Consider the following 15,691-nt stretch of genomic DNA (forward strand, 5'->3'; position numbering starts at 1 on the left):
AATTTGAGTCTATAAAAAATGATTTGGGAAATAAAGTTTCAGTTTTCCTAAATGTTTACAAAGCCTTAGACTAAATTGGTATTATCATTATTGCTTGTGTAGTTTAAAAATATAAACATATTTGAACATTTATTTTCCTACTAAACCAAATTCTATGACATCAAGTCTTTACGTTTTAGATTAACACAATCAGAATTGTCAACATATTGTCATACATGTGAAAATCTTTTACAACTAATATTAGTGTTTTCTAGCTGTTCCTTCTTAATTATACAGATGAAATGTTAGTGTATTTAAGTAAAATTAAATATTCATTTGTCAATAAAATGCATAAGAAATAAGAACATTCACTTTATCATTTTAAGTACCTTATTTTTCTTATGAAATTACTTGCTAGAATATACATGGGCCAAGCTAAGCTACTCTTTAAGCACATAAACTATTCTATTTTTTTAATGTTATGATGAGGCCCTGTAACATACATATAGATGTTTGTAAGGTTGTAAATGGTTGTTCCAAAACAATGGAAAATCATATTATGTCCATGAATATAAATCTCATTAGTTCAGATCCGATGGGCCACAGGGGGAGAGTTTAACATATGACCAATTCAGAAAGGAGAACACTGACCTAATAGGACAAGAAGAAGTTGTTTTACAATCCTTTATTAGTATATGATTACCCTTTAAGGGTTTCACTTACTAACCTTTTTAAACAATCATCTAAGGCAATTTTACAGTTCACTTAAAACTATACACTCCTAGAACCTTAGCCTCTTCTCAAAAGAGACAAAAGGAAAATTGCATAAAAACTGCCCTGTTTAGATGTTACTCTATTGTAGGAGTGGAGTCTACATTATCCCCCTTCTATAACCAACCAGCATGGCTTTGACTGCTACATACAGCTCAATTGTAGCATGCAAAAATGGATTCTGCTTCCTAAATTTGTTAATTGGCATGCAAGTTTCTGCAGAAATCCATAGTCCCCCAAAATTAATGACAAATATACGTTGCAGATTTAACTTAGACAACATATAGCTAGAAAACCAACACTTGAACACAATTGTGAGCCTGAGAGGAAGGAACACAAGAGAACATAGTTCTAGTTTCCCAACCTCACAAGTATATAAAGACTTTAACAGCATACAGATGATTTAAAATAATACAAAGTTCCCAGAGTAAATAATTTATATTCCCACTACTATACTAGTTTCCACGTAGGGCAAGACAGTTTCTCACAGTGAAAAAGCACTTATCATACATAGGCACACTGAGACTGTCCAAGTTCCATGAACACCTTACAAAGTTTTATGGCAAACCACATCAATTTCCTTTCTTCTCCAACTATTTGAAAATTAACATTTTAGAAATAGAATATATTTTAAAATCAGTAATAATTATTTCAAAACATTTTTAACACACTACATAAGTAGTGGTGCCTATGTGTGTGGTTTTTAGAAATATTATAATTCATTTCTTGTGAATTATTTTATAATTAAAGGGTTAGAAGCATATTAAAATATATCAATTTAACCAAAGTATCTTTTACACTGATGAACTACATAATCTGATGAAGAAAAGTAACACAGTGCGCTACTGTTAATTTCAATCATTTCAACAAACTAAATGGAAAAACACCAAGGCTGCTAATGTGAAAACCATTATTAAATATGATGAAAATATGATCTGGAAATGTTTTGGGTGAGGTATGGCTGAAATTCATTCTCATATCATAAGCAGCCAGGGCTGACAGTATAGTCAAAAGAAGAGACATGCTTATATACTTCCATGTAACTAAGTATTTTAGTGGGAACAACCTGTTTTACAAAAAAATGTTAAAGAAAAAAAATGTTAAAAAAAAAACTAAAATAGCATGTGAAAACAAGAATGTAAGAGACAGGTATTGAAAATTCTGGTGTGATTAAAAATTGTGAGGTTTTAAAAACACAATACAAGGGATTTCTATTCTCTCAGGATAAAATCAATTATGTAATTGCTCCTATGCAATTATAACCAAAGGTCTAATTAACTTAGCATACAAAAATAGGGGAACAAATAGAGAGATCAACAGGATACAATAATTCTGATTTTAGCTACTTCGGCAAATTATTGTACATATAATACAGCAATATCATAGAAATGGCACAGTCTCTGAGGATACTTTCCACATTTTATTTACATTTTAAGACTAACTTTTATCTCAGAATCACATATCCATACACCTATTTCCTTTGTTTTTTCACTTAAAACTTAAATTCATGGTTTATCATAACAAAGACTGTAAACAAGTATTTACCATGTCTGTTACATGTAACACACAGGAGCTGCTTTAAAACAGAAATCCATCTCCCTCCCTTAATCCCTCCCCCCGTTTTATAAATACAGGTATCAAAACAATCCTGAACATACTCTTTGTTACTACTAGTAGTCGGTACCCACACCTCTTCAAAAATTAAACAAAATTAGCAACAGTATTTATTGTACCTGCTATTTTAAACAATTTAAATTGCAGCTCTTTCACTAAGCAAGATGGATCAAGCATGCCACTTATAATTTTCCTTCTTGAGAAATTAGATTTCTGAAACATACATTACTCCACAGCAATCTGACACTTCTTGCCATGCTTTCATCTTGTAAAACCTGAATTCCATTTGGAGTACTCCAGGTTTATGCTTAAATGATAGTGCCTTGATAAGAGAAAAAAAAAAAAATTGTGCTGCATTTTTCTTCCCATTGTGCCTGAAAACATAATGGGTGTACATATATTAAATATATTCTTACAAATGTCCAGGTCATGTATACCAGCTGGAATTCTTTTAATGTGTGGGTTTTGCATTGTGAGATTTAATCAAGACATTAACATGAGTAGAAGGTTGTTGGTTTAGATAAGTTTGAGATTTGTTAAAATTAATTGCTGTATGTTTGTCCTTCTGGAGGTTGTGGAAGCTTCATGTTTTCTTTGGACATCATTAGACGCCTTAGCTCTTGAAGTACAACTTTAATGCTATAAGAATTTTGCCATTTTGTTAACACTGGTATGCTCCGTGCATCCACCTAAAAGAAAAAAAGACCACAAATAAATGTACATAAAATACTACAGCTATAGAGATCAATAAAGTATTTTAGGCATAACTTTCTAAGTCTACAATTTCTCTTTCAATCTTCCATGAACCAAGAATCAGAAGCTTGGATAGTTAGTCCCACTCTAAGCTATATAACTCTGGACAAGTTGACTAAGCCTTAATTTCCTCATCTGTAAAAAGAAAGGCAGCATGACATATTAAACTTAAATCCAAGGACTGGTTCTTACTTGCTATCTTTAACTTACAATGTTGTCTTACAGGGGGAAATCATAATTTCAAAAATTTAATTTCCTTATCTGTAAAATGGGAAAAACACACAACATGGATTACTGTAAAGACAGCACTCTATCTTTATTCTATAATTCTATAATTATGAGTTGATATCTGTAAAATGAGAGGACAATGTGCCAAGCTAAAATCAATTCTTTTTTATTTAATTTATTTTATTTTTTTTAAAAAGGCTCTAAAATAAAATGTTGTAAATGAGATTTAATGAGAGGGTTCAATGAAGTCTTATGGCTGACAATCTTGCAGAGAAGGAGATATAAGGACTAGTTGAGAAAATAGTTAAGATTCAGTTTTGGAAACATGAAAGACATGACTGAAGGTCTACAAAGAAGTCAGGACTAGAGATGCAGATTTAGAAAATGTGTCATGTTGAGCAAAGCTGTGAGTTTATAAAGGTAGAGAATGTGCAAAGAAAGGAGAGTCAAGTTAAGTCTTACAAATCCTAGAGTGTACTGCATAAAATCATATATCTAGAACTGGAGAACATCTATGGGGCCATCAAAACCAAATATATATTTGTCTGCCTCTGTCTGATTCTCTCATCTGAGGCAACTGGGTTAAGTGACTTACCCAAGGTCACACAACGAGGACGTGCTAAGTGTCTGAGGCTAGATTTGAACTCAGGTCCTCCTGATTTCAAGGGCTGGTGTTCTATTCACTGTACCTACTAGCTGCCCCCAAATCTCTCTTTTTACAGATGGGGAAACTAAGGCTCAAGGAGGCAGTTTCTCCTTAAACTTCAGGATCACTCCTCAGTTTTGCATGCTGCTTAGAACTTTGATGAAGTAGGAATGAAGAAGCTAGGATGCATTACTTCTTCCTACAATACTTCTCCATCCTCCATGGTTATAAGGTTTTTAAGCAGGTCATCTTATGCTATAAAAACTGTATGAAGTTATGTCTACTATTAAAATATCCATTCTCATTTAATTTCAATTAAAATAAACTGATTTGGAAAGATAATTGTTGAGAAGTTAACTGATTCAGAATTAGAAATGATTGATACTCCTGATTTTTGAAATCTAATTAACAATCCTAATCATAGACAGAAATTATTTGAGGGGGCAGAGCACCCTTACTTTGGGCTATAAATTTCAAGTCCTAATCCTCAATTCTTAGCCCAGGCTTCAAAGAAAAGTCCTAATAAAATTTCTGAAAACCTCAAAAGAGAGGCTTGGAGTGAATTAATTTGATTTTGGGAACAAATACACAGCTGCTCTTTCAAACCTACTTTCCATGTATACTAAAGTAGTACTTATATTTCCAAGAGTTGCCTCTAATACATATAAACTCACATAATAGATCTAAACAAATATATCTACAGCTAGGTGTTATTCCTCTATGAAAGCTTATTTAATAAACGTAGATCAGCAATTCTTTTCTAACTTAGTCTTGAGAGTTGTCTGAGCCAATGGAAATTTTAAAACCTGTCCTTGGTCATCAGTATGGACATTAACCCAGGTCTTACTGGGGTTCAAGGCTTATCAATTCATTATGGCACCTAACTTCTGTAAATACAGGCATATAAACCTAAGATTTATCCACAACAGCATTATGTAGATACACATGGAAAATAAAGTAGAGGGAAAAGCCTATTTCTAATACCTTTGTCTAAGGATATTCCAATTATAATTTTAAGAACCTTTCACACAAATACAATGCTAAAGAATTTATTGTATATAGTTTCAGTAAAAATAGAGATGAGGAACAATTATAATGATAGTAGGTAGATGCATCTCCAATTTTTCTACCAATCCAGGCAAGGTTCTTTTACAAGATTACTTTGAATGAATGAATGAATGAATGAATAATTAAGTAGATAGATAGATAGATGAGTGAGTGGATGGGTGGACAAATAGACAGATGAATAAATGAATAAATGAATAGATAGATAGATAGATAAATGAAGCAGGTGTAAAGGATAAACCATGGCCCCAAACTATAACAGAATGATAGTTCAGTTCACTTCTATTTAAACATCTATTGTTAAAGACTCTGTGCTAAGTAGCAAAGAGAGGTAAAGCCTCCATTAAGAAAATAATACTTATATAGAATAATAAGCATAAGAAGAATAAAAATGGCTAAATATAGTTCATAAGCTAGAACAATACTCCACACACATTTGCAAAATGCTTAAATTATTACTCTCTTCAGTTTCCTATCATCAGTTCTTTGGAATCACTAAAATATCACAATTGGAAATATAAAAGCTGGGCAGTTTCCAATTATCTAAAACATGTCTCTTATTGTGTTTTTTAGAATACAGTCTTTACTACCCACACTGTCTTCATGTTTCTTCCTTTAAGATACTGTTTTCTTAGAAAGTCTCCCCCCAACCCCATAAGGAAATACATTTTTCCTAGTATTTTTGTCTCAAAATAATCTACTGAATGAATCTGTTATGTGAGAAAAATGCATTATAGAAGAATGGTAAATAAACTTATTGTTAAATTAATATGTACTAAATGATTACTAGGACATTAAAAAATTGTTAACCATTAATCATGTTTTCTAAAAAAAATCTAATTAATATTCTAGTTTTTCTTTTCATTTGCATCCCAAATGTATTAGAGGTGGAACTTTAACCCAAGATTTTCTAGTTAATGGGACAGCTTTCTATTTGCTACCTTATGGTATAAGTTCCCTATAACTGTAATATCATTGTTTTACAGATTTAAACAAAAGAAAATACTAAACACCTGAATATTAGTTTCAAAATTCAGAATAACTATCTCTATGGGAGAGTGGGCAGAATGGAGAAAAATCTGTGTAAGTGTTATAGATTTACATGCATACTGCAGACAAACTAATCTGTTCAGAGGAAAATTGTGCAGTCTACATTCAGACTAACACAATTTTCAAGAGAAAAATAAGTTATCTTGCCTTGATCAAGTAAGAGATTTTTAAAGTGCTCAACTCTTGTACCTGTCACATAGTAGGAAATTAGCAAATGGTTTCCACTGAATAGAGTGAAATCAACAAAACCTAGTATAAAATTAAATAAACATGTTAGGAGGGGAAAAAAAGGAAAAAAGATGAACTTCACCAAAAAAACTAATTTCCATTGATAAAACAGTCTCTAAGAAAAGCCAAGTTTATGCAAAAAAAAAAAAAAAAAAAAAAGAAACTAGATTTTTTAAAAATGCTAATCAAGGGAGGATCCTGGAAAGGTGAAGGGAATATGTCAGTAAATTTCAAAAGCTCTCCAAATAGCTCCTCACCAACAACAAATTTGTGCCTCAGGAAGATCAAAGATTGGTGAAAAATCAAGACGACTTGGGGCAGAACAGGCAGAACAGGGAGATCAGAAAGCCAGGCTGGGGATTAACCAGTGTGAACTGCAAATATCTCCAGGTTAGTTTCATAGAAACACCAAGTAGGAACCCCTGGGGCTAGCTGGGTTTGGCTGGAGCCTCAGCAGGAACCACAGGCTCTTTTACCTCCTGAACAGCAAGCAGAGTCAGGGTCTGAGTCCAGGAAGACTGAGAGAATTCCATTAAAAAAAAATGAATTGGCAAAGAAGAAACCCAACCACAGAAACTTACTATGGGAATGGGAAGACCAGGATTGATCTTCAGAGGAAGACACTGAAGAAAAAAAGATTCTACTCCAAGGAGTAACATTAAATGGCTTTTTAACCAGAGAGAATTTATAAAAGAACTCAAAAAAGAATTTAAAAATCAAATGAGAGACAATGAAGAAAAACTAAAAAAATAAAAATAAAAACCATTCAATAAAAACAAGAAGATTATGAAAGCAAGTTAACCAACTAAAAAAGGAGATTGGGGGGCAGCTAGGTGCAGCAGTGGATAGAGCACCAGCCCTGAAGTCAGGAGGACCTGAGTTCAAATTTGACTGCAGACACTTAATACTTCCTAGTTGTGTGACCCTGGACAAGTCATTTAATCCCAACTCTGTGTGTGTGTGTGTGTGTGTGTGTGTGTGTGTGTGTGTGTGTGTGTGTGTGTGTGTGTGTGTGTGTGTGTTGGGGGGAGGGGGGAGGTTAGAATCATAAATATGAAAGTAACTAAAAATTAGAACTGGATAAGAGGAAGCTAGTGAAGCTGTAAGAGGCCAAGAAATAACAAAATGGAACATAAAGAATGAAAAATAGAACAGAATGAGAAACATCTTCTAAGAAAAACAATAGATCTAGGGGCAGCTAGGTGGATAGAGCACTAGCCCTGAAGTCAGGAGAACCTGAGTTCAAATCTGACCTCAGACACTCAACACTCCCTAGCTGTGTGACCTTGGCCAAGTCACTTAACCCCAATTGCCTTAGGGGGAAAAAAAAGAAGAAAGAAAGAAAGGAAAGGAAAGGAAAAAAAAGGAAAAACAGAAAAACAACAGATCTGGAGAACAGATCAAGAATAAAAAAATATTAAGAATTGGACTACCTGAAAGGTGTGACCAAAAAAAGAACCTTAATACAATAATGCAAGAAACAATTCAAGAAAACTGTCCTGGCATGTTAAAACGTAAGGGGAAAGTAGACAAAGAAAATTTTGCAAGAAACAAGAAAAAAAACCAATTCATACATGCTGGAACTATAATTAGTTGTACAGACTTATCAATAGGCCACAATAAAAGACCACAGGTCCTGGGAATGACATATATCCATCAAAAGGATTAGCAGGGATAGGAAAGAAGAAATAATATACACAAACACTACACAGGGATCAGGAGTTGAATTTATTAGAAAAAAAGAAAAGTATGTCTAATAATTATTGATTGTAGACAAACTCAAACTTAAAAAGATTCAATCGAGAAAAACCTACTTTATGTCAGTCATGCTAATATTGTTTTAGATGTATATTTGCAAATGGGTAAATGTGTGTATCTGAATATATATAGATATGTATGTGTGTCACCTAAATATGAGTGTATATAGCTATATGCATGTGTATAGGTCTATGGGTGGGTAAGAGAGAGGAGGAAAGTGAGTGTGTGTGTGTGTGTGTGTGTGTGTGTGTGTGTGTGTGTGCATGCACATGAGTGCATCTATTAAATGCTTCTGTGTTTAACTATAGCCTGCTTAGGGGAGGTGGAAAGGATGATAGGAAAAAAAAGAATAAAGTTTAAAAAGTGTGCAACAGAGAATAAAAGAACCACCTACAAGGAAGCAAAAAAAAGGGTGGACACTCATAAATATAATTTCTTCTACTATTATTATATATGCTTTCTTGAACTGGAAATTTATATTGTTATATATTTTGAATCCTCCCTTAAGTTCTTCTGGGCATATGCCAATGTTCTGTTCTGTTTTGCTTCCTTTCTCTTTATTTTTCCTATTCTGTTTTTTTTTTTAATAAACAAAATTTTTTTTTGAAATACAAGTAATTTTGTGCTGTAAGTTTAAGAATATTTTTCCTCCAGAACATTATTAAGAGCTTTAAATAATGGAGTTTGGCAGAGATGATGTCAACTTACCATTCCATTGGAATTATTTATCCCATTCATATTAATTTTTGTTACAAATCTAACTGTTGGAGGTGCTTCTGGGTATTTAGATCCACATTCTACTTTCAGACTGTATATTCTGTTTTCATAGTTTGTCTGGAAGGCAAAAAAGATCAATGGCTTTATTAAGAACTGAGATATATTTTAAATGACAAAACTTCAAAATAATTAAAAAGATACCAAAATAAATGCACTGAAATATATCTAATCTAATTATGCTGTTTTATGGCTCATGGTTCTAAGAGGCGTTAGAAGAGAGGGACACATTTCTCTTTGGGTTATTAAACCTCTATAGTTAAAATTATCAATGTAGTAATAAGTAAATAAGAGAATAACTGTCTTATAAATTAGTCAAAAATAAAAGAAATTCTAGAAGCAATTCTTCCTTACTCAAAAAAAAAAAAAGTAATTAGTATCAATACTCTTTAAACTAAGGTTTAATGAAACTAAAGATAAAATTTAGCAAATTTAATAAAAATCAGGCTTGTTTGGTCTCACATAAAATACTAAAAGTAACTGCTATTATCAAAAACTTCATACATAAAGAACTAAATGAAGATATTAATCATGGCATAGTGTAAAAAGCACTGACCTTGAAATCAGAAGTTCAAGTACTGACTTGGATTGAGTGACCTCACCCTGGGCAAGTCACAACCTTCTTCTTTTGTCAAAATGGGATAAGAGCTGGACTCTAACCCTCACAGGTTATAAATATAACATGTGGGATAAACATTTCGTAAAATTTAAAGTATTATGTAAATGTGAGCTATTTTTATTAAATACCAATGAGGGTTATTATATATAGATACAAACTGCACATTAAGAATCCAGGGAAAGTGAACTGTTGGGGAATGGGAGGAGAAGAGCCACATAAAATTATCCAATGTGACTCTTACATGCTATGGCATTAATTCCCAATTTTATGGGAGTAAATATATTATCAGCATCCATTCCAGAAGGATATACATAAACATTTTCCAAATTATGTACTGTAGAAATCTAGTTACTTCTCATGACCAGAAGCAAAGGTGCAGTGAAAAATACCAATTAGCAATATCTTTCTTATGACATACCAAATTATGTATTAAAAGAGTCTTTCATTTTTTTTAGCTTCAAAGTTCCCCTAGTAATCCCTTTAATCCCATGTTACACCTATTATGGCACAAATTAATATTTATAATATTTTATACTTATATATGAGTTTTTTTAAAATTGCAGTTTATTTGGGAACCCATGAGCTATAGAAACTTAGAAGTCACATATTAGATTTTTTGTCACAGTTGTTCAAACATGTAAGTCAACAACTTTTCAAAATTACTTCATGTTTCTTTTTGTGTTTATACTGATATATGCATTCAGTTTGTTTTACTAAATTACCCACTTGTGCTGAGAGACATAAATGCAAGATTTATCACTACCTAATATTTCTTTAATAATTGATCTTGCTGGTATACTATTTTTCTAAATTATTTATGACAACTATCCAGTTCAAAGACTTTTTTATGTTGTATTCCTCCTTGCAACTAAATCTAGGTCAATTAACTACCTACCTGAAGATAAATGATTAGAAGTATGTGAAGAATGGGGAGTATGTTTTATGCAGAAAAGGTACAATTATAGGTAGGCACAGAATTTAATAAATATGTTGCAATACACTGAAAAATTCAAAGAAGTATGATATGAACAATTAAAATTATTGCTAGTCATTGTGAAACAGACAGTTAACAGACAGAGGAATAAACAAGGTGAGAAATGGCTATCAAATAGAAAAGTAGATAAGAGTGGAGTGTCTTAAAAAAAGTAGATGGAATGGAATGCATCACAAGTTTAACATCCCTTTTTCAAAAAAGCAGTCTACAACTTAAGAATGTTCTTTTAGGAACACTTATTCAGCTATCTTAGTTATTTTCCTTTTCTCCCCCTACTTTCCCTGTCCTCATCAACAGAGATACCTCTGTCAGCCTGTCTTTTACTCTCCACAGACCCCTACAATGGAGAAAACTACCTTAACTACCTTTCTCCTTCTATTCGTCTTCCATTAAACTTTGCCACAACCTTTTCACTGTCCTCTAACTAGAACCAGTTTTTCTCCAAGGAACCTTACCAAACTTACCACTCGATTTTTCCTTCTCACTATCCCAACCCAATTATGTTATTTTTATCTATAATATTTGCTTCCCTCCACTTCAGGTCATGGATGCTATCATCCTACCACACTTTGCTTTCACATGACCCTAGAACCAGAATTCTGCTATTCCCCCCCTCCCCTTAATCTTTATTTTCCCTTCAGAGAAAATCCTATTTTATTTCCTTATGTCCTTCCCCCTCCCAGTATAGACAACCACAGGAACATTCAGCTATCCCCCAATCATGGAAATCAATCCTAGCACTTTGAAGCAAGGAGGATTTCTTTTTATCATCATGGAGAATATAAGAAGAATCCATATTTCCAATGCCAAAGTTACAGGAAAAGAAGATATAATCCTGATACTCCAAGTTTGGAATCTTGAATACAATGAATATACCAGTGTGAACATTATTTTAAATGGTGTCTGGATTCTTGAGTACTATTTTGTTAATATAGTTTAATTAGGGATTAAACAAACTTGCACAAACACAAACACACACACACACACACACACACACACACACACACACACACACACAAAAAAAAAAACAGTGAATGAGTCAAAGATAAAAACATAAAGGATGTCTGAAGAGCAAAAGCTCCAAAAATTACACAAAAACTCCTTGGAGGAAAAAAAGGAGAATGGAACAATAATATAAAGTAAATCAGGAATTAAGGAGAAGAGAATCATCTATGTATGCCTATTTTACAAAATACCAGACTGGAAGTGGAAAAGGATGGGAACTTATAGAGTATGAGTTAACCACTTTACTTACCTAACAAAAAGAATGAAAAATTAGGTTTCACACTCACTTTCTGGTTTCCAAAATTAGGGTTCACATATATACTCACTTTCTGATTTCCCCCTCAATTATGCATTTTTAAAATTCAACATATTTACAGCTCACATCCATATAATGCTTTAAAGTTTTGTAAAAAATTTAGGCATGCCTTTAAAAAAAAAAAGTGGTAATAAAGTAACAGACTTATTTTGGAACACCAGTGACATAATAGTAGATATTTGAGAATCAATCGATTAATTCCCCACAAATGTGTGAGTATAAACAGAGTGGGGATAAAGGCATGGTGGCATATCTTGCCTTCTTCAAAATGTGATTTCTTCAATGTAAGTAATTCCCTCTCCCAAACTAGATCACAACCCACGCACACCTTTGTAGATAGTCTCATGAGTTGTGACCAAAAAAATTCATCACCTGGTGGCCAGCCTTTTGGTGATGAGCCTCTCCGCACAGAGTGAGGCTGATCCTCAAGCGACAGTCCGTCGCTGGGCCCATACTAGTAGCCTTTCCAGTTTGGTAGAACCTGTTAGAACTTGCACTCCATTGGCATCTTTGGTTAATTTGATACATGATTTGACCATAATTCAAACACTGCAGCTTTCCCTGATGCCTAAAAGAACCAAGAGCAAAATAAATGGATTTTATCCTAAGAGCAGGAGAGTGAAAAAATGACAGAAGGGGGGTAGGGAGAGAGGAGGCAATAAATCTGGAATATGAGGATTTGGATAAAAATCCCAGCTCTGCTACTTACTAGTTTAGCAAATGGGCCCCAAATTCCTCAACTGTACAATGAGAGGTTGGACTAGATAATTTCTAAAGCTTCTTCCAATTCTAACTCCTCTTTCTAAGTAATTTACACAAATGTTGATTGATTTGAACTCATAAAAAAGTGGAAGAGTATTAGAACCAGTGAATTTAGCAAAATGAAGCAAATTATTTTAAAATGTTGTTTCTAGTGGACTTAACTATGAAAATCACTTACATTTAAATAGCACTAACTAGGGAATTAATTTCATAATAACTAAGTTATAAACTAAAGCAAGTATCTTAAATCATTATTTACAACAAATTCAATATGCACTAAATACATTACTGTATAAAGTTGATGAAGAAACATGAAAAATAATTCTTCTTGCTAGAGCTTATGTGATTTCTTTCCTAACACCTAAAATTTTTTTAGAAAACAGATTAACTTTTAAATATGCATCAGCATAGCAAAATAAAAATGGACATACAACAACAAAATATTCCTTCCAAAAAATTAGCATTGTTACTTACCCTATCTTAGCTTCCTTGTGAATATTGTGTTAACAGACAAAATAGCTAAAATATATCTGAATATACTATATTACAATTCATTTCTCAAAAGGATCTGTAATCTCATTGATGCAGTACTCCAACATGGATTGCAAGCTATCCATTTCCTCTTGTCCTTTGTGACTTTTATTCTATTCTTCAATAAATTCTCAACAGGAGTTCCACCCAACTTGCTCCTGATTATTTGTCAAGCTCTCTTGATATAGCACTAGTAAATACCCAATGGAATACATGGCCTGCTCAACAATTATTCCTTTGTTCTTTACTGAGCACAGATTTTTCTGATGATGTTCTTTACAAAACTTCTCTTGTACAATTGATTTTACTGTATTATACTCTGCCTATGTGCTTTTACGTGCCTCTTTACTGCCCTTTGAATGACTCTCAATTTAAACTCTTTAGAAGCTGTGTTAAAAAGATGGCTCTTTCTGAAGGTAATTTGGGATCATTTTAGGTGTGTAATTTGCCAAAAATAATTTAGGCCATTATCACAGATTTATTTAATTTTAAGCCCAGCTTACTAGTGCACAATGCCTGAGATACATGTACTGATGGAGAAACTATGAATCCAACTACAAATCACAACCTAGCAATCTTCAATCACTTTGTTTTTTGCATAGGTCAAATTCTTATAACTAATCATGGACCCTACTTAAAAGGCTCTGTAATATTCTGGAGCTTGATAAAATCAGCACAATCTCCAACAAAGACATCATAGGACCCTCATTAACTACAGGAACTCCTTCTTCCCTCTGAACTCCCATAGTAGCAAAAATATTTGACAAGCAAATATTTTTGTTTTATGCCTTGCTTAATATAATTTAAGGCACAGCAAAATACCTGATACATAGCAGGGTCTTAATAAATACTTGCTGACTGACAACAACCAAAGGAAATAAGCTGTCCTACTGTCAGACTCTTCAAGGAATCTCTAGTATAGTCTTTAGTAAAATTTATACTTTTTCACTGGGAATTATAATTTTAAGAATTCAGATATGATGGTTCCACTACCACTGATTAGTGTGTGTGTGTGTGTGTGTGTGTGTGTGTGTGTGTGTGTGTGTGTATACACACACACACACACACAGAATTGTAGTAATTAGTCTGATAATATAGGAGCCACTATGTTAAAAAATAAAATTACTTTTAGTAGGCCTTATGATTTCATCAATGTAGAAAACTCCCCAGTGACAAATTTTTTCTACCAAGACAGAAATTTGTTCTATAAGAGTTAAAACCTCATAGAAACTATTTGGGGAATTGACTTTTTCAGGGTCACACAGCTAGTATATATAAGAGGAAATTGAACTTAAATCTTCCAGAATTCAAAGCCAGCTTCCCTATCTACTATACTATTCTCCTTTCAATACCAAAATAATATCAAATGAAAGAAAAATCTGAATTGGTGTTCAATTTATCAAACCAAAGAGAATTTTAGCATAGGTTTCAAAAAAATTGACTAACCCTCAGTGAGGGAATTCCTTGAAATGAGGAATATGCTGCTTCAATCCAGGAAAAAATCCTACAAATTAAAATAAAAGCCAATAACTTTGAGAGAGACAAAAGGATACACACCTTTACTATGCAATATGATTGAAACAATGATAAAAAATTCTAAAGTACCTTTTTTATTGTAAACGAATTTGTAAATCTATATTAAACATAAATACACAGGAAACATTTTAAAATTATGATTAATAGTTATTTCTTATGCTAATATTTTTCAGTGAGTCATTTATTAGTTTAAAATCAGTATTAACAGAAAAAACTTGGGAGACTGACCCTTGGTGGCCCAATAATCATGCCTGTCCACCTTGTAAGTGTCATATCTTCATCATCTTCCAGTCCCCAGCTAACTGTCCCATCGCCTACTCCTTTTTGGCCTTCTTCAAGTTCTTCTAACAAGCGAAAATTACGTGGAACTTTAACTCCTACACAAAGGAAATGGAAAACGTAAAAAGCTCACAATTATTGAATATTCACAAACATCCCAAATCAACTTTTGGCAAGTGAAACAATCTTCATACTTTTTTTTTAGTAATAAATATTTAAATTCTTCTCCAAGGAAAGGAAAAATTCTTACAATTGCTCATAAGGGCTAAAGAAAGAACGATGTTGAATATTAGTACATTTACATACTTTTTAACTTTCCTAGTTATATATAGTACTTTTCCCCACATTTAAAAACACCATAAAGCAGATTATCATAAATTGGGCTGTATTTTCCCACAAGGAGAATTATCACAATCAAGGATGGATTTATGATCTAGTATTCTATATCAAACAAATCTTAAAAATGACCAATAAAATATTCAAAGAAGAAATTTCTACAATTTAGAGTAGTAAAATTATGTTCCAAATACTAGAAAATGTATATATTGGGATGTTACTGAATCATTTTACAGTCATGTCTGACTCTTCATGACGCCACCTGGGGTTTTCTTAACAAAGATACTGGAATGTTTTGCTATTACCTATTCCAGCTCATCATACAGATGACAAAACTGAAGTAGACAAGGTTAAGTAACATGCTGGGTTAAGTCACCCAGCTAATTAAGTGTCCGAGGACATATTTGAATTCAAGAAGAGGAGTCTTCATGACTCCAGGGGCAGGGG

At 32.9% G+C, this 15,691-nt stretch overlaps 1 protein-coding gene across 2 annotated transcripts in view; it reads right to left on the reverse strand.

Annotated features, from left to right (window-relative positions):
• Positions 1-649: 649 nt before the first annotated feature.
• Positions 650-15,691, reverse strand: part of UBE2V2 (ubiquitin conjugating enzyme E2 V2) — a 66,245-nt gene continuing 51,203 nt past the window's right edge. The window contains exons 2-4 of one of the 2 annotated variants that reach the window (XM_051970224.1): positions 14,858-15,006; positions 8,801-8,926; positions 650-3,053 (exon numbers count right to left, since the gene is read on the reverse strand). In XM_051970224.1, coding sequence (XP_051826184.1) covers positions 2,907-3,053; positions 8,801-8,926; positions 14,858-15,006 — 422 coding nt within the window. In that variant the 3' untranslated portion in view covers positions 650-2,906. Of the gene's footprint in view, positions 3,054-8,800; positions 8,927-12,172; positions 12,269-14,857; positions 15,007-15,691 lie in introns of those variants that run through there. The other variant, XM_051970225.1, reaches the window with a different exon arrangement.

Source organism: Antechinus flavipes, chromosome 1 (assembly GCF_016432865.1).
Source record: "Antechinus flavipes isolate AdamAnt ecotype Samford, QLD, Australia chromosome 1, AdamAnt_v2, whole genome shotgun sequence".
Lineage (NCBI taxonomy): Eukaryota > Metazoa > Chordata > Mammalia > Dasyuromorphia > Dasyuridae > Antechinus > Antechinus flavipes.